General features: G+C 38.6%; 5 protein-coding genes across 5 annotated transcripts; 2 read left to right on the top strand and 3 right to left on the bottom strand.

The window, feature by feature from the left end:
* Positions 1–839: 839 nt before the first annotated feature.
* Positions 840–7,282, bottom strand: MONOS_14066 (uncharacterized protein; the record flags this gene model as incomplete). Its single annotated transcript, XM_067866835.1, has 3 exons — positions 840–3,314; positions 3,483–6,941; positions 7,220–7,282. 3 exons carry the CDS (start codon positions 7,280–7,282, stop codon positions 840–842), a joined length of 5,997 nt encoding a protein of 1,998 aa, XP_067727983.1.
* Positions 7,283–7,643: 361 nt separating this feature from the next.
* Positions 7,644–11,259, bottom strand: MONOS_14065 (uncharacterized protein; the record flags this gene model as incomplete). Its single annotated transcript, XM_067866834.1, has 6 exons — positions 7,644–9,302; positions 9,552–9,683; positions 9,907–10,793; positions 10,859–10,889; positions 10,951–11,042; positions 11,106–11,259. The coding sequence occupies 6 exons, from the start codon at positions 11,257–11,259 to the stop codon at positions 7,998–8,000; spliced, it is 2,601 nt and encodes an 866-aa protein (XP_067727982.1). The 3' UTR covers positions 7,644–7,997.
* A 3,761-nt stretch (positions 11,260–15,020) lies between these two features.
* MONOS_14064 (uncharacterized protein) lies at positions 15,021–15,386 on the bottom strand (the record flags this gene model as incomplete). The annotated part of the gene is made up of 1 exon (XM_067866833.1): positions 15,021–15,386. The coding sequence occupies one exon, from the start codon at positions 15,384–15,386 to the stop codon at positions 15,021–15,023; it is 366 nt and encodes a 121-aa protein (XP_067727981.1).
* A 1,458-nt stretch (positions 15,387–16,844) lies between these two features.
* Positions 16,845–19,211, top strand: MONOS_17554 (uncharacterized protein; the record flags this gene model as incomplete). Its single annotated transcript, XM_067870485.1, has 1 exon — positions 16,845–19,211. The coding sequence occupies one exon, from the start codon at positions 16,845–16,847 to the stop codon at positions 19,209–19,211; it is 2,367 nt and encodes a 788-aa protein (XP_067727980.1).
* Positions 19,212–19,271: 60 nt separating this feature from the next.
* Positions 19,272–19,835, top strand: MONOS_17553 (uncharacterized protein; the record flags this gene model as incomplete). The annotated part of the gene is made up of 1 exon (XM_067870484.1): positions 19,272–19,835. The coding sequence occupies one exon, from the start codon at positions 19,272–19,274 to the stop codon at positions 19,833–19,835; it is 564 nt and encodes a 187-aa protein (XP_067727979.1).
* Between the last annotated feature and the right edge of the window lie 819 nt (positions 19,836–20,654).

Here is a 20,654-nt window from a genome sequence, read left to right as displayed (position 1 = left end):
GATGTGCAATGTGTTCTGTTTTTTAAGTGTCAATGAATGAGAACTTACAAATGCGAACTCTTTGCAAATCCATCAAATGAACTGCGGAAATGATGCGAAATCAGATGCACGACACGCATTTATTCGGACCAAGTGTGTGGTTTGAACCAATCGCTTTTGTTATTCCTTGACGCCCAAATTTCACAGCGAGCACAGTCAAGTGTTTTTCACAACCATATTCTATTATTCGATTCAGTTTTTTGTTTGTGTGAAAATTACAAAAATTGTTTTCTGCAACAATTATTTCAATCTCAGTTTCTCGTCTCTTTTTGCGATAGAAACAGTGTTAATATTTTTTCAATCCGGTATTTTCTTTCTTTCTTTCTTTCTTTCTTTCTTTTTTTATTTTTTTCCTTTTTTCTTTCTTTCTTTTTAACATAATCATTTTTCATAAATAAATAAATAAATAAATAAATAAATAAATAAATAAATAAATAAATAAATAAATAAATAAATAAATAAAATTAATTATGGTTAATTTTATAAATTTTGGAAGATTTTTCTATTTTTGATTATGCGCCAATCAGTTCAACTGAAAGTTAAATAAACACAAATGAAAATTGTTTTGAGGCTGTTTTTGAAGTTCAAATATTTTAAAAATTCACAATAGGATATTTTAGAAACAAAAAAATTAATCAACTAATTTCAACAAATCGTTACATACACTGATAAATTAAAATACAACCAATAAATTTGCGACATGCTTCTAAATGTGCATCACGCCTAAAATTTTTAGGTAAAGAAACAAATATTCAAAAATGTAAATCATTTGAAAGAAAAAGATTAAAAGAAAAAAAAAATCACTCAGATTTTCGCTTTGCTTTTTTGCTATCAATCTTTTCGTCTGAAGAAAGTGCTACAGATGATGAGGCAGAAGAAGTTGGCTTCTGTTGAGAATTGCCTGAAAGAATGGAAGTAAACCTAGCAATAACATTGATTCCTTTCTCTTTCAAATTTCTTTTTTCTTCTTTGCCTTGTCCGGTTTCTTCTTGTTGAATGTCTTGTTCCACATTCCCAACATTCGCCACTTTGTTATTTTTTGATATATCATCGCCAAATGACATCTCATCAAAAGTGCTGAAAAGTTCGTCTTCTTCCAATAGTTTGCTTATGTCTTCCCTTTTGAGCTTGCTATTTGCTTCCTCATTATCGTTTTTATTCTCCTGCGTCAAACTTGAACGCAGCAAAGCAATTTCCCTGTCCAATTTCAATTCACGAAGACGCCACAGCTTTGCCTCGTATCTCCTCTCCATTTCCCTTCGCTTCCGATTGCCTTCCAATTCCTTGTTCAGCTCTTCGTTTCTCTCTCGCTCTCTTTTCATTTCAGCTGTTAGCATTTCCCGACTAGCTTTGCTGCTGTCTGAATTCATGTCACTTATCTTATTCTTTTCCACCTGCAGCCGCAACTCGAGCTGTGCCAGTTCGAGTTTGTGTATTTGCGCCTGTGACGCCGATGCGTCTTTGAGCGAAGCAGCCACCGTCGAAACGATGCGCGAGCAGCTGAACAAAACAGAAGGGAGAAAGCACAGAACAAGCAGGAGGATGATTAGCAGCACGATGAGCGTAGCCGTCTTTGCGAATGACTGGATGGTTGACAGGTGCATCATGAAAGAAGATGCCACCGCCTCGCCAGGTTTGGCGTGGCGATCATAAGACTGGGAGGCAAAAGAGTCACTCTGAAAGGAATCAGAAAGAGCTGTTGGAGAAGAAGATGAAGACGATGCACATGTACGAGATGCTGATCCCGGTTCGGAATAAGCTTCATCATCTTCATCCGCTTCAGCCTCATTGCTTTCTTGTATTTCGTTTGTCTTCTGTTGTTTCTGTTTCGCTTTATTATTATTATTATTATCAGCTGCCCCTGAGTTTGCTTCACCCGCATTTTCTGTTTCTTTTTCCTCTTTCAATTTGAGATGGTCCAAGCGGTCTCTGAAGAGCATCCATTGGCCAGGGGGCTGGCTAAACGTGCGGGGAATGAATGATGATGGATTGTTAGCTTGACCTTCGTTTTCCGCATTTGCAGCTGCAGAAGCTGTTGCCCCAGAAGACGGCAAAAGAAGAGAAGGCACCAGATTTGCACAGGCCGAAGGATCGTCTCGCACATTGCGAATGTCGTTGTTTATTCGTTTTTTCATTTCATCCACAAACACTTTGCCTTTTTCTTTCCCTTTATCCTTCGAAATAGACATAATCACAGACGCTGTTAGTGTGGATTTGACAATAACCGTGTTAAAAGTCGACTCGATGTGCACTTTTGATGTAGAAGATGGAGCAAGCTGAGGAAAACGCACATTTAAAGACAGTGCTTTAGATCTCATCTCATCTGAGGCTCCGCCTTCTGCACTCATATTTGATTGCAACTGTTGCTGATTGTTTTCGTCAGAATTATCATTCGCCCTTTCTTCAGCCATTGCTTTATTTCCTCCATTTCTTTCGCATCCTGCCATTCCCACTGCATCTCTTTCTTCCCATATGCACAGCCGAGACAATGTAAAATAGTTTTGCGACAGCGGAGCATCATACGTATTCAGCTTCGCCTCGTAAATGAACATATTTGCACAGGGAATGGTGAGTATGTGTGTCTCTTCGCAGGATATCCACGACGCGCCAAACGACGTGGTGTTTGCAACTTTGTAGCGCACGCTGCGGACAAAGCGGTGTGCAGAGTCCACCAGAAGAGGCAGGAAAAGAGGAGAAAGCGAATACGAATGTGCTATTCGGCTGTCAGTTGGGATTGATGGAAGCGGCACTGAATTAAACTTCCGAAGAGCTGAATATGGGCTTTTCTCAACTACATCCCCCACATTCACTCCGTTGTCTTTCGCTTTGACCTTTCCTCCTTTCTTTTTCTTCGCTTTGGAATCTCCTTCTCCTTCAGCATCTGTCCCATTCGACGAGCCATTTCCTGCTCCTTCTTTCTTCACCACATATCCATTTTGCTCCACAGCCCCTTTCATCATGCCCCAGCCCAGATACTTCAAGTTCTCTCCAAACTTCTCTTCGTCCTCGCGAGTCGGCAGACACCGCCCGTACTCAGCACACCGACGTGCACTCAGACGCTGTCTGTCCTCGAGAAAAGACTCAAAAGTGGACAATGGCTCTCTCACAGCTGAAGCAGATGATATAACATTGAATGAGTTCTCTGCTGCTGCTGCTGCTGATGATGATGATGCAGAAGCAGACTGTGGTTGTGGTTGTTGTTCAGTCTGTGATGCGCTGTTCAAAGCCAATTTGAATGCTCTTTTGATTTCTTCGTCGTATTTCTCGTCGTGTGACTGCATTCTCTTCCACAAGTCGCCCTTTTCGAGAGGAGCCCAGTTTGTGATGGTTCTTTCTTTGGCGTCAGAAAGCGAGAGGATTTCGTCGAAGAACGACGATGATGGAGAGAAGCAGGACTCAAACACTGACAGAAGTGTGCATGACGGAACAGTCTCTGAGCAGACATGCACAGGCAGAGCGAGAGAGGAAGAAATAGAAGACAACAGAGCTTTCTGTGCGATTGCTGGAGTGGCTTGTGAAGAAGAAGAAGAGGAGGAGGAGGAAGAGGAAGAAGATGAAGATGAAGGAGAACGAAACTTTTCGTCCAATGTGATTTGGGAGGAAGGCAGAAATGAGTGTGAGCAGCCCATCAAAACGAATTCGGGGGTGTTCGGCTGAGGTGTCTGAGGTAGTGAATGAAGCATCGAATATAAGGGATTCATCAAAGATGAAGTGAAAATCGAATTTGAAGAGGAAGATAAAGAAGAAGAAGAGGAGGAGGATGAAGAGGAAGAGCTTGAATTACATAGAGAATGAGAAGAATTTGAGTGAGATGAATGAGAAGAGACGAATGATGGGCTGCTGGCATTTCGATTGTGGTTATTGTGATTGCTATTATTATTATTATTATTAGAGGAAGACGATGATGATGATGAATTTTGAGGTGATTGAGAAGAAGAAGCGAATGACAACGACATTGCTGATGAAGAAGAGGGAGAAGGAGAAGCAGCAGAAGAAGAAGACGAGGATGAAGCAGAAGCTGATGCTGGCGCTGTTGCTGAACCAGAATCATTCTTTTCCGTTCCATTCTCTTTATTCCCAGCTCTTCTTCTCTCGTGATGTGATGCATTATCCATCTTTCCATGTGCATGCTTGCTGTGATGAGAAGATTGGTGTTTTTGAGAAGCAGACGACGACGACGACGAAGAAGAAGAAGAAGACGAATCAGATCTATTTCCCTGTTTGTGCTTCTGAGGCACAGTTGAGCTGAATGTGGAGTAGGAAGAAGCAGCCGCAAAGGGAGAGTCCATCCAGGGTGTATTAACAGGTGTGGTGGCGGGCGACTGGGTGGAGGAGGCGAGAGAGAAAGAAGGGGAAGGGGAAGGAGAGGAGCAGGAGTAGATGGAAGAGGGGGAGGAGGCAGAAGAAGAAGAAGAAGAGGAAGCAGAAGAAGAGGAGGAAGACGATGAGGAAGAAGAGGAGGAAGAAGTTGATGCCGAAGAAGCATAAAGAGACGATTGATCTGTGATTTTGTCGGTGGAAGAGGCATAAGAAAACTGAAGAGGAGAAGAAGGGACAGGTTGAGATGAAGCAACAAAATAGGGGGAAGTGGAAGCAGAACATGCAGAAGGAGAAGGAAGTGGAGAAGGAGAAGATGTAGAAGCAGAAGCAGACGAAGAAGAGGAAGAGGAAGAGGAAGAGGAAGAGGATGATGAAGATGAACACAAAGATAATCTATCATCTGACTGGATATACGGGTTCGAGAAAGCAGAAGTTGGGTTTGCTTGGTTTGCACGGTTTGTGGGGGGAGTGCTGCGTGAAAGGAAAGAAGGAGAAGGAGGAGGTGTCGGTGAGCGTGTGGGAGTGGAAGGAAAGCTGACGGAAGGAGCGATAGAAAGATTCGGGCCGATGAAGCGAGAGGAGGAGGAAGGGAAGGAGGATGAAGAATCGATTGATGCAGAACAAGAAGAAGATGATGATGAAGAGGAAGAAGAAGAAGATGATGATGATTGCACAGATGTTGTTGATAGCTCATCCAAAGCCATCGAGATATTGAGTGACGTGGGTGCTGAGAGCGACTGGGAGTCAGAGAAAGAGGCATTTTGGAAGGGATACAGCTGATTCAGCTGATTTTGCTGGTTTTGCTGGTTCTGTTGGTTCTGCTGTCTTTGTTGAATTTGTTGATTATTCTGATCTGTGCTGCTGCTTCTTCTTCCTTCCTCGTCTGTCTGCAAGTGCTGGAGTGAGTGTGCATTTTGCAGAAGAGATGGAGAAAGAGAGGAAGGTTCTGTCTTCTGCTGCATTCTTAGTGAGAGAAGAGAAGAGGCAGTGGAAGCAGCTGTGGTGGTTGAAGAAGAAGAAGAAGATGATGATGATGGCTTTATTGGAGAGGATGTTAATGATGATGGAGGTGATGGAGATGGCGATTGAGATGGTGCTAATGAAGAATAAGAAGGTGAAGGTGAAAGAGAAGGTGAAAGAGAAGAAGAAGAGGGTGATGGTGAAGGAGAAGGAGAGAAGGAGGAAGAAGAAGCATTTGAGGTATTTTTCTGAGCATTTGACGCTTCAATGAGACTTTTACGTTCAAAAGAGCTTTTTTGTCTAGAAATCTGCGTATGTGACTTGTTAGTTGAGTTTTCAGGTGGACTTGAAGTATTATTTGAAGAAGCTGAATTAGAAGAAGAAGAAGAAGAAGAAGAAGTTGATGATGACGATAGAGATGAATTTTGCTGCTTCATAGGAGAAGAAGAGAGTGAACCTGGAGTTTGATTGGAATCAGAAGCAGGAGATGGAAATTGAAGAGTCATTGAGAAAATATCTTGTGCTTGTTTCCCCTCTGAAGACGAAGAATTCCCAATTTTTGTTTGATTTGATGAGAATTGCTTGGAAGCAGCAGCTGATTGGCTTGACTCCGAAGAAGGATTTCCTCCGCTGGCAGAAGAAGGAACCAAGGAGTTGTATGAGAGCGTGGGCGGAGGAGAGAAAGAGGCAGACATTGAACGGGGTGTGGAGGAGGAAGACGAAGCTGATGAAGACGAAGGGGTTGAGGCTATCGAAGGATTTGGACTATTTGAGGGAGGAGAGGAAGAAGGGGAAGGAGAGGGAGAAGAAGAAGAAGATGATGATGATGATGAGGTGGTAGTAGTGGGTGGAGATGATGAAGGAGTTTCAGAAGAAGAAGAAGCTGCTGTGGCTGTTAAGGAAGAAGTTGAATGTGATGTTGAAAGCGAAAGATTAGCTTTCTGAGCTTGGCTGTTCTTCTGCTGCGGATGTTCAGAGGATCTGGGAAATGACACAGAAGACATTGGACGAGGCAGAAGATGAGGAGAAGAAAGAGAAGAGGATGAAACAGACGATGGAACTGAAAAAGCAAGCGACGGTGATGCAGAAGTGGATCTCAGTGGTGTGGCTGTGAAGGAAGCAGCCGAAGATGCCAAAGTAAACGGAGTCGTTGGCGTCTTTACGGCGTTGCTTTGGTTGGATGAAGTTTCTTGCCTGGTTTGTGCAGAAATTTCTGGAGATTGTTCAAACGTGCTTTTGCCATTATGCTGGACTTTGACGTAAGGAGGAGATTTTTTTGGGAAATCATGATAACTTTTGCGCTCATTAGATGAATGGGAATCAAGCTTTAAAAAGTTTTCATCGATAGCGTTTTTCCTTTCATGTCGTGGAGTGCTCAAAGAGCTCTGAGCTTGTGAGATCACAAGAGACGATTCAGTTACCGACTGTGTAAGAGAGCTGAAGGAAAGTGGTGAATCTGGCTGAACAATCCCCGAGGCCACTTGAGAATTTTCTGGAATTGAAATAGAAAGTTCCTTTTGAGGTACTGTTTTGACATGTGATGAACAAGAAGCAACAAAATGAGACGGAATTTGTTTGCAGAAAAAAGTATGAATTTGATCATTTGAAACATGTATAATCAACTTAACATTATTTGTAGACGCCAGTCCACGAAATTCTAATGAAGAAATGCTGGTATATTTCAAGCTCTCTCCTTTAAAAGTTGGAGAAGGAAAAATAATACACAAAAAATTCGTAAATAACATTAAATAGACAGAATTTTCTTCCGATTCTTCTGTAAAGCATTTTAATGAATTCTCAAGCAATTCAGAAGGAGATAAGTTAAGCTGTTCATTTCAGAAAACAAACAAAACAAAAGCTAGTAAATAAAAAAACTATATTTTAAAAGCAATTTTCAAACGAATTTCATGACTTCAGGAACTGTTGGGGTATGGAGGTTATTGGTCGATGGCTCCATCTCCATTTAAATGTGTTTTTTTTTTAACAACAAATTCTGTGTAAACAAAAAGATCTATACCTTATTAATCTTTTTAAGAAGAATTTAGAAAAAATCAAATAACTTTTCTGGATATTTTCTAGAATAAATGCATGATAAAAGGATTGTGAAGCCTGTTTTGAGCAAAATCAAAAGAAAAAAACCGAAGAATTTATTATTTGGCTTTTCTTTGAATTTTTCAATTAAAGCAATTGATTGAAAAAAAATATCTGCTTCAAAGGATTATATTTTGTTTTTGTCATATGGATCCTTAGTTTAACAATGTTTTATTTTCATTATGTAAATTATTTGAGTACATATTTTTCATGTTTTTCAAAAATGCTAATTAAAAAAAATAGGTTAAATACTTTTTATTTCAATTGTTGTAGTGAAATTTTCACAAAAAGTTCATTGAATGGTGGTTTGGGGATTGAATGGTTGGAATATTGATTTGTAAAATCGGACAAACATGGTTGAACAAGGTGCCCTTTATGAACTGGTCTTTATTTAAGGTTCTTATTTGAATCAAAAACATATGAGACAAAATGAAATTAGATATTCAGTGCTAAATCTGATAACACTTCATTTGACACTTTTATTATTGTCTTTTTCTTCTTCATTAATTTATTCCTCACTTTCAAATGCTAATTCCAAATCGAAAGTTCTAAGAAATTAAATACTACTGTTTTTTCACACAACCATTTCAGCTCTGTTCTTTTCCTTGCTCTCTGATTTGCTTCAGAATAGTCTGGATGATAGAAATATCAGTTTCTGTATCTCTAAATTGCATCGACGATTCTGATGGAGAATATTCCTCGCCAAGACCATCTTCAATTGAGCTGTCAATAAACTCAATTGCTGACCTGCTTTTCCCTTCACTCCCACTATTATCATCGTCATTTGCCATTTTCTCGTTCTCTTCGTCTTCCAGCTGATATTGTGCAAAGTACTCTCTCCAAATGCTCTGGGCCTCTCTGGCAATCAACTTGTTCTTGTGAGTCATCAGAGTGATAAGGCATTTGTGGTGAGGCAAAGTGCGAAGATCAGAAAGGGGAAGATTGTATGTTGGCTGAGTGGGATGTAAAGATGAATAAAAAGGATAATGATACTTCTTTTGCTTGGAGGAGGAAGAGGAAGATGAAGATGGAGTTGAAGAAGCAAAAGCGGATGCTGCTTGAGAGGACATTGAGTGGTGCTCAGAAGCAAATGGCTTATAGCCAGATGCTCCAACGTTGAAAGGAGGATGTTCTCCAAACGAAACAGGATTGCTCATAGCAGATGAAGAAGAAAGAAAAGAAAGAGGTGGAATAAAATCTGGATTGACTGCGGAAGCTGTACCTGGTGTTGCATACGACTGGTTATATTGCAATAGAGTAGTCGAAGAGTTGTAGTTCTTCGTATCTGTCTCTGAAGAAACAGAATTTGATTGAGGCAAAGGCAAAGGCATTGGCTCCTGATTGTCTGTCTTTAACCCAGTGCTTTCATTACCTTCACATCTTTCATTGGGTTGTGAACCATCTCCTGCCTGACCCAGCAACGCAGCCTTCGCAAAAGACTCCCCGCTTTTCAGGATCAGCCTGAGAAGGCAAAGAATCTTGAGCATCGTCTCCACATCGTTCACGTGGTGGTTGATCCACTTGTTCAGCAGCAGCAGCATTGCAACGTGCGCCTTGTTTCTCACAGCGCATCTGATCAGCTCATTGCCGCTGAGGCAGATGTTGTTGAGGGCATGCACAATCGCCTGGGCCACCTCCACCGGCGGCAGGAGCAGCCTCTCGAGCAGAAACTTCATGCCTTGCTCTTCCTTCCCTTCCTCAATCAGCGGCACTCCGCCCTGCAGCTGCACGTCGCTGCCATCATCGCTGCACAGCACAACACACCACGAGTGCCAGTCGCTGTCCTCGCCGCAGATGTTCGACAGGATGAGCGCAGCTGAACGGGCAATGGAGGCTCTGTCGCTGAGAAGCTCGTTCATGATGGTGGGAATGCCTCCATTGACTATTAGAAGCTGTGAGTGATTATAAAAAGTTATTTTTTTTTTTACAAAATGAAAAAATATAAGATATAATTAATTTAAAAGACAAAAGATGGATTGAAAGATAAATTTTCAGAATGTTGTCATAAATCGCAAATATATACATATATAAAAAGAAAGAAAGAAAAAGAAAAATAATTAGATTTCAAATGTATAACGAATTTCGTAGTCAATATCAAAAAAAGGAGAATGAGAGCTCAAAATTATCTCAAAGATTCATACTTTTGTTCCGTCTGAACACAAGCAATCAGTAATTGCAATAAGAATCGACAGGAATATCAAATGAAGGTTTTCATCTCTGCCAAAGCAAAGGATGTCCAGAGAAAATGATACAAAATACGAAGAACAAAGTTTCTGAACATTTAGCGATGGATTTGCAAATATATGTGATAATAAAGAAAAATCAAAAACATAAAAAGAAATGTGATTGTTCAATGAAAGTCAAACAAAAAAATGAAGATTCAATAATCATGATTTCAAACAAAAAAAAAAAAAAGAATACAAAAGAAAAACGCTTTCTAAACAAATCTTTGGTAATTTCCAAAAAAAAAAATTGCACGGAGTTAAAATTTCAAACCTGTCCAACAGCATCTGAAGTATCCATGCAAAACGCAAATCTTGAGAAGATGGTTGCGCAGTCAATAATCAGACGCCTGTGCTGGCTTCCAGATAAAGTGTCAAAGTACGTCTTTTGCTTAGCTTGCCCTTCACCGCTACCAGCGACCATATCTTCTAACTTTTGCTGGCCCTGTATGTCACTCTGAATGCTTGTTCTTTTGATAGCCTGATCGATTTCCAAAGATGAATTTGCACTTTGAGTATCTGCAGTTTCTTGATTTCCCAATAAAAGAGCCTCTTCGGCTTTCATAATGTGGGTGACGTGCATAAACAAATGTATCAGCTCATCAATGATGGTGTAAAGATCAGTAAGAATGCTGCTAAAAGAACTGAGATTGCATATCAGGAAAATAATCGAATTCAGAAGTGAATTCGGAGCCGAGGCTGGAATGTCAAAATGAAACAGTTTTGGGTTTTCAAACACAGCTGACGCTCCGGTGGGTGCAATTTGTTTGTCATTCTTTCTGCTTTCTTCTATATCTCCATCAGGACAATGCGACCCAATATCGCTTTCTCTCTCTTCGTCTTTTTCCATCACGAACTGATCTTGCTTAGTTTCGCAAGATGTATTTGGTATTTGCATAATTGATGACGTTCCAGCGATAGCATCCATTACCATACACTGTGAATTCATAGCTATATATCTCTTGAATGTGCTTACAACGATCGATACAGTTGTCTTTATGTCGGTATATGAACTGATTTTCTCTTCACAGCCAATAATATTTGCAAGGCAATGCGAACCAATATCTTGCATTTCCATTGTTCCTTTTTCAAGAAATGCATAAAGAGCATCAAATGGATTATATTTGCATAATGTCAGACGAAAATCTAAAGAGTAACAACCTATTGAATTTTGAAAATAAAGCAAAATATTAAAGATTTGATAATTCAATAAAAATGAAGCAAACAGCAAATGGACAAAAGTTTGCAAGCTGAAATCTTTGAACAAAATATCATTGTACATTGAAGTTCAAAATCAAAAGAAAGTTCGTTTTCAAACTTGAAGTTTTTCTTGTGAAAAATCAAATAAATAAGGCACAATAATTGAAAGAGCGTCGTAATCCATAATAAACTTTGGAATAGGTGTATTTTCTAAAATTTATGTAAAGAAGATTTAAAAAGTTTGCCTATTGATAAATATTTGAAAAAAAAAACCTCTAAGTGATAGATGATAAAATTCTTCGAGAGTATCAACGGTTGCTCCAGAGCCATCTGGTTTCATTTTTTGCAAAAGTTCCTTTAGCTCTTCTGTTTGCAGATTTCTCATTGAAGCCAGTATCGGAGTTTCGTTTCTCCTTTTTCGAACCATTGAAGTTCGCTTCGTTTCTCTCAGATTAAACCCAGGTAAAGAATCAGTTTCCCCAAAAAGTTTTGATGACGAAGATAACTCGTATTGTTCAAAGCGTTTTTCTGCTCGTTTTTCTGCATCAAAGCCAGAAAATGAAGCATTCTTATCTGAGATCATCCATCAGTTATTTTATTACTTTTTCGTTGATCAGATGGAAAGAATCTGAAAAATAGCGTTTTTACCTGACGTCCAAGGCAAATGAATTCTATGTTTTCTGATTGTTTTTTAATTTCTTTACAAGAAATCGAACAAATACTATCTTTTAAATCACTAAATATTGAGCCAAACGATTTTTATTCTCAAGCTCTTGTTCTTGCTCCAGGACCTGATGAATGCGTTTTTATACAGCAAGCGATTATAAAAAGCGGAGGCGCATTTCTTGCTGAAGGAAATCCCCCTCCTATACCATCAAGAAATGAAAAAGGACAATTGGAATTGCTTCCAGAATCAGACCCTCGAATGGGATATCGTTGCGAGCTTTTCCTTGATAATTTCTCGTTGCATAATTGTGTAAAATCAATTCCCTGGTGTCACGTCGTTGTTGGACAACCAAAGCAGATAAACAATCTTCTTTCTGCTTCTAAACTACAACCCAAGCATCTTAAGCGCATAATTATTGTTGACCCGGAACGCATTCTCAACGGCTCTTCTGATTCGTTTGACATCATGCATTCTATTATCGATCATTTGCCGATTTATAAACAATTTGTTGTAATAGCAACGCCATATTCACCATTAAAACGATTTTCCGAAGATCATTCTCTTCAAAAGCATGACATCTTGATTAGCCAACGTTTATCGTCATTACCGTTATCTATTTTGTCATATTCAATGCTCAGCGATGCAATGAATCAACCAATAATAATTTGCGATCAGTTGAAAATGATTTTGGATAGACTTGAAAACGTTATATTTTTTCAAATGTTATTAACATCTGAAATTGATGGCGCTTCAATTCAAATAGCTTCGAATTACTCAAAAAGTTCCGTGGATATGGATATTGAAATCCCGGAAATTTGTCGATGCCAAACCGAAGGAACAAAAGAGCAGAAAGATCAAAAGAATGAAAAAGATATTGGAACAAATAACTTTTATCCTTTCTTATGTATGCCAGCAAAATTCATTTTTTCATCTGCAGCAAGTGATTTAAATGTTATCATCTGTGATGACTCCAAAGAGAATGAACTCGCGAGAGTTATGTGTGAGGTTATAATGTCAGACTCTTCAACAAGCAAAAGTTATTCATTTGGAATATTTACGTTCATGCTTTCGCACCCTTCGTTAGAATCCATTTCGTTAAATGATGGATCGCTCAATGAAGAAAAATGGAAAGAGCTGATAAACGAGGACATCGTTGCTCACTTCTCATACTTACAGACAGAGAAAGCAGATTCCACTCAGAAAAATTCAGTACGCCAGATTGTGTTTATTTCGTTATCGACGCTTTGCATCTTGGCTGAATGTGGCTTATTTACAAGATATTCAGGTCTTTTTTCCGACTGCTTTTTAAAAAGATGTTGTTTGTTGTTGAAGAAAGATGTGAAAATGGAAAGTTTATCGAATCCGCACTTATCTGTGTTTCTTTGTTGTCAGCCTATTTTAATTGATGAAGTGATTTCTATTTTGGCATTTGCTTCTGATGGGTTGCAGTCCTCAAAGAAAGAGGATCCATCTCCATTAGAACCTTCTTGTGACAGCTATTCAGTTTTCTCGTTCGCTTCACTTGTACAAATTCCATGTTTAAAAAGCATCAGAAGAACAAAAGCACATCTCAAAGATGAAAATTCAACTTTAGAAAGAGAGATTTCTGCGATTGAAGAAGAAGAAGAAGATGATGATGATGAATTGTATACGATAACTTCCCACCTTTTTTCCACACTTTTGACGCCTCCTTTCTATTTATCGATAGTTGAAGATTGCAGTTCGGCTTTTCATCTCAAGGAACTTTTTTCATTCTCGTCACCAGAGCAAATAGCAGCTATTGCCGAGGAAACTTGCCGGCTATATTTATCAAATCATCAAATGGACATCAAGCAAACACATCTCTGTAATTCTATCAAAGAATATTCTCAAAAAGACAAAGAAGACAACTTGATTGATCCAATTCACGAAAGGAATCAACAAATTATGGATGAAGAACAATCAAGTTTCTCTCAACAAAGTGTTCCAGTTTATTCAAATCATGCAAGAGACATTCCGAACTTTCTTACGAATTCTGCAACTTCAATAAATCATGGTGAATTATTATTTCCATTTTCTTTTTTAAGCTCTTCATCATTTATCTCTTCGTTTTGCAATGACTCTTTAAATTCTTCTCCAGATAAAGCCACTTATACAAAGTCACTTTTCCCATTTTCAATTATGTTTGATCAAATGCAAACAAAACTGCATTAATATTATTCAAACGTTTGCTATTTATGAAAGTCTGTTTTTTTCACCTTTGATTCTTAAAAATAAAAACTTTTAAAATATAAATGCAAAAAAAATTATTCTTAGCAACAATTCTTTCATTCAGATGTGGGAAGTTATTTTTTGCATTATGAATTTTGTTCCACACAGTATTTTCTAAAATTTTTTGCAATTGAAAAAATATTCTAGGGTGGTTTTTTAATCCGGACATTTTTTTTATTGGCGTATCTCACTAAATAAAAACTAAAAACAAAAAAAGCATATTGCACCAGGTTTGAGCACGTATTAAATGTTCATACAAAAAGATTTTTTTGTCAATTTTTGTTTTTGATGAAGATCTTGAGAATTTTTAATTTATTTTTGTACATTTGTTTTGCTCGTTTTTAATCGACTCTCTTTTTCTGTCAGTTTTTAGCTACTGGACCATGAATCATTCATAATTATCATATACAATTTCAAATCTTTTTTGTTTTGATAGAACGCAGTGAGACAGGTTTGCTCCGAGATAATGAGTCTTGATCACGATTTGTGGGCGGTTTAAGTGAGAACTTCGCTCTCCTAAATATGACGTGGAAAAAAGGGCGAGATGAAAATATAGACAATAACATGTAAAATAATAAAAAGTGTTCTATGAATTGTCCGCTTCACTTCACCGCCGACTTCGCCTTTTTGCCTTGGTCACGAAGACCAGAGGGCAGGGGACATTGCCCCTCGGAGCTCTCACCTGCAGGCCGTGCAGGGATCCGGTGAGGCGAGTAATCTTGGAGCAGAAAGAAAAACCACTCTCGCTTTCGCGAGGCGTGGAAAAGAAAACTGCATGTGATGTGCTCTGCCTCCCGTTCTTCTACTGATCCAGCAGAGCTAATCCACCCACCGCGCACTGTGTGGGTCAGTCTGACTCTTCTCTCTGCATTTGTTCGATACTAATAAAAGGAGTAGGATCCTTATTCCAACTTTTTATTCCTTCACTGTTTCTCTGAACAGGTTCTAGGTGCACATAAATATCTTCAGGCGGTTGATCTATTTCTCTATCCTTTTATATCTCGCCCTTTTTCTCGTCATATTCCTCCTGATATGTTTCTCTCTTTCGCATCCAGCCGCTTTGAGTCTCTCCATCCGCATTTGTATTATCTCGGAGCAAACCTGTCTCACTGCGTTCTATCAATTCACAATAGAGCGAATCTACGAACGCAAGGAGCAGGTTTGCTCCTCAATTATGAGTCTTGAAAGCCCTTTTTTGATATTTTCATGCTAATTTTTATTAATTAATATTTATTTATTTATTTATCGGTAATGATCTTAAACCCTCCTGCCTAGCACGTCATCGTGCGGCGGATGAGTTGAGAGCCTGCGGATGAAGGTGCGGCCACTGGCTCCACTCCCTTTCTTTCTCGGCGTGCTTCTGAGACATTCATTTTCGAGAATTCTGTTCGAATGAGTTCTTTATCATTTATCTTGAATGACTCACTCCACGTTTCCTTCTGTCTATGAACATCTTTCTCTGTGGTGCAGCGTGTTTGCCTCCAGTCAGCTCGCAAACGCTGCTGTGTATTATGAGGGGTGTTCTCCGACGCTAGGGTGGTCGGGATGAGGAGTTCTATGACAAAACTATTTCTCTTTGCCTTCTCTCTTCTCAAAGCAATAAATCTCGTTTCTTTAACCGATTTCTCCTTCCTCATACCTTTTTCTCACCCTGCTTCTGATGTCTTTTCAGTGCAATCTTTCATCTCTGAATTTGTTTTCTCGATTCTCATATCCTTCCCTTCTCTATTTATATCCAACTTATCATCATCTCCATGAGGGGGTTCTTGGAAGTCGATCGTCAAACGGATCCATTGCATATCTTGAACTAGTTAAATGTCTTAAATTTATTGGTCCACTCTTGATCCTGGCTCCCCTCTTGCGTGCATGTTGCTCGCTTTCTAATCCGTTCCTTTTCGTCTTGATATGTGAATTGTTACTTTATATCGAATCGAGAACACGGTCAAAGTATTGTGTGTTTCCTTCTCTCTCAGGATAGCCACTAACTCTTCTTCTATTCTCTGCATATTTGCAGGTTCACCTTCTTTTATATCAACCCCACGTGTTCATCTTTTAAAGTTGTCCCGGATAAAGCCAGTTTACGTTGGAGCGCTTCTTCTGCATCTATGAGGGCATAGGTCTAAATGCGCTCCTTTTGCAAATTGCGTTTTTAGGCATTAAAATTATGATGAATAAATAGGTAATAATTATTTAAAAACTTTTTATGGACCGATTTTTCGAAAAAAATTTTTCTTGTTGAAAAAAATGATTTTTGAAAAATGACCCATAAAAATATGAATTTCAAAGAAAAATATTCAAATTTAAAAGAAAATGTGATTTTTGGACATCCAATGTGTTTTTATTATAATATAAATATATTTTATTTGTTAATTTTCATCATTAACAATAATGGTCATAAAAAATTTTTTTATTAAATATCTTTGATCTAACCCACAATAAAATTTTTTATGTCTAGAAAAGTTGAATATGCTGTTTAAGATGAAATAGAACTCAATAGTTTGCCATCATTTCATTTTTATATATAAAATTTAACATATTATTATATGTGCACTTGTTTTATATTGAAAACAGCTTTTTTTCACAGTCACATTAAAGTGTGCCTTTTTGCTTGAATATTCTAAACTACCTAATATTAGTTCATTTACGTTCGCAAAGGAACGCAAAAGGTTATAAATGACTCTTTAAATAACAATATTATTTATTTTGCTTTAATATTTCATATATTTTCTTGTTCTTTTATATTTCTATGTTTTTTTTGAATTAGATAAGATCATTGCATTATTAAATGAAACTTTTTACCCAGATAAACTTCAATTTCCCAATGCAATATTATATTGAGTTATTAAAACAATGGACTTTATTAAAGTTTGTCGTTTGTATGTTTTTAAAAATATAAAGAATGAGATAGATTTAGCTTTTCTAGTGGATCTGATGTTGAGAGCTGTAGATGTGAGGATGAGCTATGCCAAACAACGCGGAAGCGGATGGAAAACATGAAAAAGGAGATTGGAATGAAAACAATTCAAATTGAAGGATCAACAATTATTCTAGATTCATTCAATGTTACCAATTATCAGATCAAAAAGGATACGAAGATGGGAGAAGAGAATGCGAAAGCAACATTGAATGTTAAAGAGGCAATTGAAAGTCAACTGGAGTATTTTATGGGAAATTATGCTCGGTTTAAATTGGCAAATATCAGACTGCAACTGTCATCTGGGTTTGGCAACTCGGCCAAATCGATTATTTCGAACAGAAAAGGTGAGTTGGTTATTAGTGAATGTTTATTCCATTCAGCAGCAAGAGTGAACAATGGATTTGACTGTGTGTTTGTGGATGTGATTGGAGGCAATGTGGAAGTGAATGATCTGTCGATTGAATCATGCAATGTTGGAAACAGTATTTTTGCAATTAACAATGCTGGAGCTGTTTGCCATTTGGTGAATGTTCGAGTGGAATCATTGAATGAAAGTGGAGGATGTATTTTATCAATCAAGGAATCTGAACCGGGATTGAAGATTAATGAAGGAGAACTGATTGTTGATAAATTTGTGATGGAGGGTGGAGTGACGCTGACGATGAACGGTAAATCACCAATAGCAATAACCAATGAAGAGAAGTTGGACATAAAGAACGGCAGAGTGAGTGGAGTGACGGTGGAAGGTGGGAGCGGAGAAGGAGGAGGATGCATCGGTGCAGAGATACAAGCAGAAGGAAGCGCAGTAGTGAATAACTGCAGTTTTTCATCAATATGTACAGGTGGAAGTGGGATGAAAGGAGGAGGGATGAAGATATCAGTGGGGAAGGGAGGGAGTTTGGAAATGAAAGGAGTGAAATATTCAGGATGCGAAGTGCCAAGAGAGGATGTTGAGGAAGGAGGAAGAGGAATGGGAGGAGAGATGTTTGTGAAGCTGGCAGATGAGATGGGAACATTTGTTCTTGAAGGGATGGAATTTGAGGGGTGTGATGGGTGGAAAGGGAAGAATTTGTTTGTGTCAGGATGGGATCTGAGAGAGATTGTGAGTGAGGAGCATCTGAAATGGGGATTGAGTGCAAATGATAAGAATTCCTTGGATGAGCTGTGTGGATGGGAGAGGAAGACAACAGGAGATGGATATGTGATTCCATTGGTTGTGTATTTGTGGGATAACTGGAGCGGGAATGGGTTTGTTTCGAAAGATAATGGAGGAGACTTCAGTGGGTGTGGGTATTCCGAGGCACCATGTTTATCGATTGATCACTTGATATCACTGAGATATTCGATACTTGGAAAAGGCGAATCCCAGATCTGGATTGGGGGTTCAGGGTTGCTGAGCCGTTCCATATCATTTTCATTTTCTTCTTCTTCTTCATCAATTGAAGAATCACCAAAAGTGGAGGTTGAAGGGACAAAGAAAGGGACAAGTGTGACGATCAGTGATGAAGATGGGAATGATTTGGATGATGGTTCAATGATCTCATCGAATGTGAGTCTGTCGTTTGTGAATGTTTCATTCACCAAACCCAGCATCACCACCCATCATGAAATGTTGATTGAATCCTCTGGAACAAACACATTATTGTCAGTTTCAGATTGTTCATTTGGCCCAGGGAGAGGGGTGGCAGAGAGTTTTGGATATTGTGTGATGAGAGTGAATGGAGGCAGAGTTATTGCTCAAGAGTGTTTGTTGGATGCGGTTGACAAATTGAAAGGGTTCATCGCTTTCAGTGCAACAGCAACAAGGGAGGTGATTGTGGAGGATATGAACATCTCAAATGTTGGTGTGAAGGAAAGAAGTCTGATTTCGATGTTTGAGGATGAGCAGATGAATGGGATGAAAGCCAAAAGAGGGATGAATGGAGGGGAAAACAGTCATTCAAACAACGAAAATGTGGTGATAAAAGTGAATGGGTCTTCGTTCACAAACATCACAAATGGAGAAAACAGAGCAGGGATGCTGAGTGTGGATACATTTGAGAGTGCGATGGAGTGTGTGTTGGAGGGGTGTTCGGTTTCGAGTTGCAGGAGTGAAATGAGCGAGGAAGGAGGAGGGATGAAAGTGTGTCTGAAGAGAGGAGAATCAGAAGTGAGAGTTGTTTGGTGTTCGCTGGGGATGTGTTCGTGCTCTGGGGTGAAGGGGAGAGGAGGAGGGATGATGGTTGATGCACTTGACCCGAATGAGGGTGGAACCAGTGCACTTGGGCCTGTTGGGATAAGGATGGAGAATGTGAGGTTTTGGGGGAACGAGGCGTTTGTGGAGAAGGATGTGTTCATCAAGTGCCACTCGATTGGGAAACAGATCAATAAAACGCTGTTTGTGCTGGACTTCGAGCAGGATGCACTGAAGGGGAAGAACTCGATGTGTGGGAGCAATGGAGAAGGGAAAGTTGATATTGATTTGATACCGCTGATCACATTCTTTCACTCAGCTCAGGTGTTTGTGAGTGTAAATGGAAGCGATAGCAGACAGTGTGGAGCATAGAATTATCCGTGCCAGAGCATAAGTTGTGGTTTTAAACATATTGAGAGAAGCGTTGCAAATATGATTTTAATTAATGGAGAATGCATGATTTGTGGAGGGTGTGAGATAGGAGATTTGAATGTGAAGTCGGTGAAGAAGGCAAAGTCCACAATCCATTTTGAGGGGAAGATGGGGGACAGAGGAGAGGAGAGGAGCATGATGGTGTTTGTGAATGAGTGTGTTGTGGAGAGGTGCAAGTTTGTGTTTGGAGAGGCATTTGAAGGGGTTGAAGAGAGTGTGGGAAAAGATCTCATCAGTAGTCGTGAAAATGATGTGGAGGTGAGCGCGTTAATTTTATTTGGGAATGCAGAATTTCCTTCTTCAGCACAGCCATTTGTTCTGAAGAATACAAGTGAAACAAAGGGAAATGGAAATGAAATAATGTCAAAAGGAGAGAATAAATTTGAATGGAGTTTATTTGCCTTTATTGAATGTATTGTGATTGGTGTGATTCTGTTATTTGTGATTGTTGCAGTAGTTGTGCTAATGAGAAAGAAATTAAGGGAAGCAGAAAAGGGAGTTGAGAAAGAAAGATTTGAAAACGAGCAGATAATGGGAAAGATAGAGAGGAGAAGAAGGAAGTGAATTTTGAGAATTTCTCAGTACATATTGAAGGAAGATTGATGAAGATGGATGGAACTGAAAGGGGGTTGAGTTTGCTGAACTACCCTTTTGCGAAATGTCGGAGCACAAACAAGAAAGGAAAGATGATGAGGATATGTGAGTATGAAGATATGAGAGTTAGATTGTGTGTGATTGATGGAGAGGAAGGAGATGAAAAAGAAGGAAAGCATGTGAATGAGGATAATAGAAGAGGCGAAGAGATTTGCAGATAAGATGGATCTCTTGTGGATGCTGTGAAAAGTTCTGTTTTGATGAAATACACAGCAATCTCTAATTCACCAGAAGGTGGAATAACAATGAGTGAAGAAAATATATAGATGAAAGTCATAAACGTTTAAAATTATTTACTGAGACTTTTTCACTTTGCAGAAATCACAATTGACAATTTTTCTTGTTGTTTATCGCAACGCAATAACTATACTTGATTATTTAAATGATTTCACATTTAATTTTGTATTATTTTGAAAGCATATAAATTTTATTAATAATTTAATAAAGAAAATAATAAATTGAAAATTAATATTTAAAATGAAAAATTAATATTTTCAGAACAGTTTCGATATTTGTAATAAAAAAACTTCCCATTACTTGACTATCATAATTTGAATTGAAAAATAAAATTTTCAATTTCTGTGACATGGAGACTCAATATAACAAAGAAGATATTCAGAAAATAACATTTACACAATTTCTAATGATGTCAAATAAAAAAAATAAACTCGCTCTTGACATTTCATCGACCATGGGATGCATTCGAAAGTCGATCACGTGTTGGGATTG

This window comes from Monocercomonoides exilis (genome assembly GCF_001643675.1).
Source record: "Monocercomonoides exilis strain PA203 chromosome Unknown scaffold21-1407046, whole genome shotgun sequence".
Lineage (NCBI taxonomy): Eukaryota > Preaxostyla > Oxymonadida > Polymastigidae > Monocercomonoides > Monocercomonoides exilis.
Note: the sequence above shows the minus strand (reverse complement) of the source record. Positions and strands in the feature narration are given on the sequence as shown.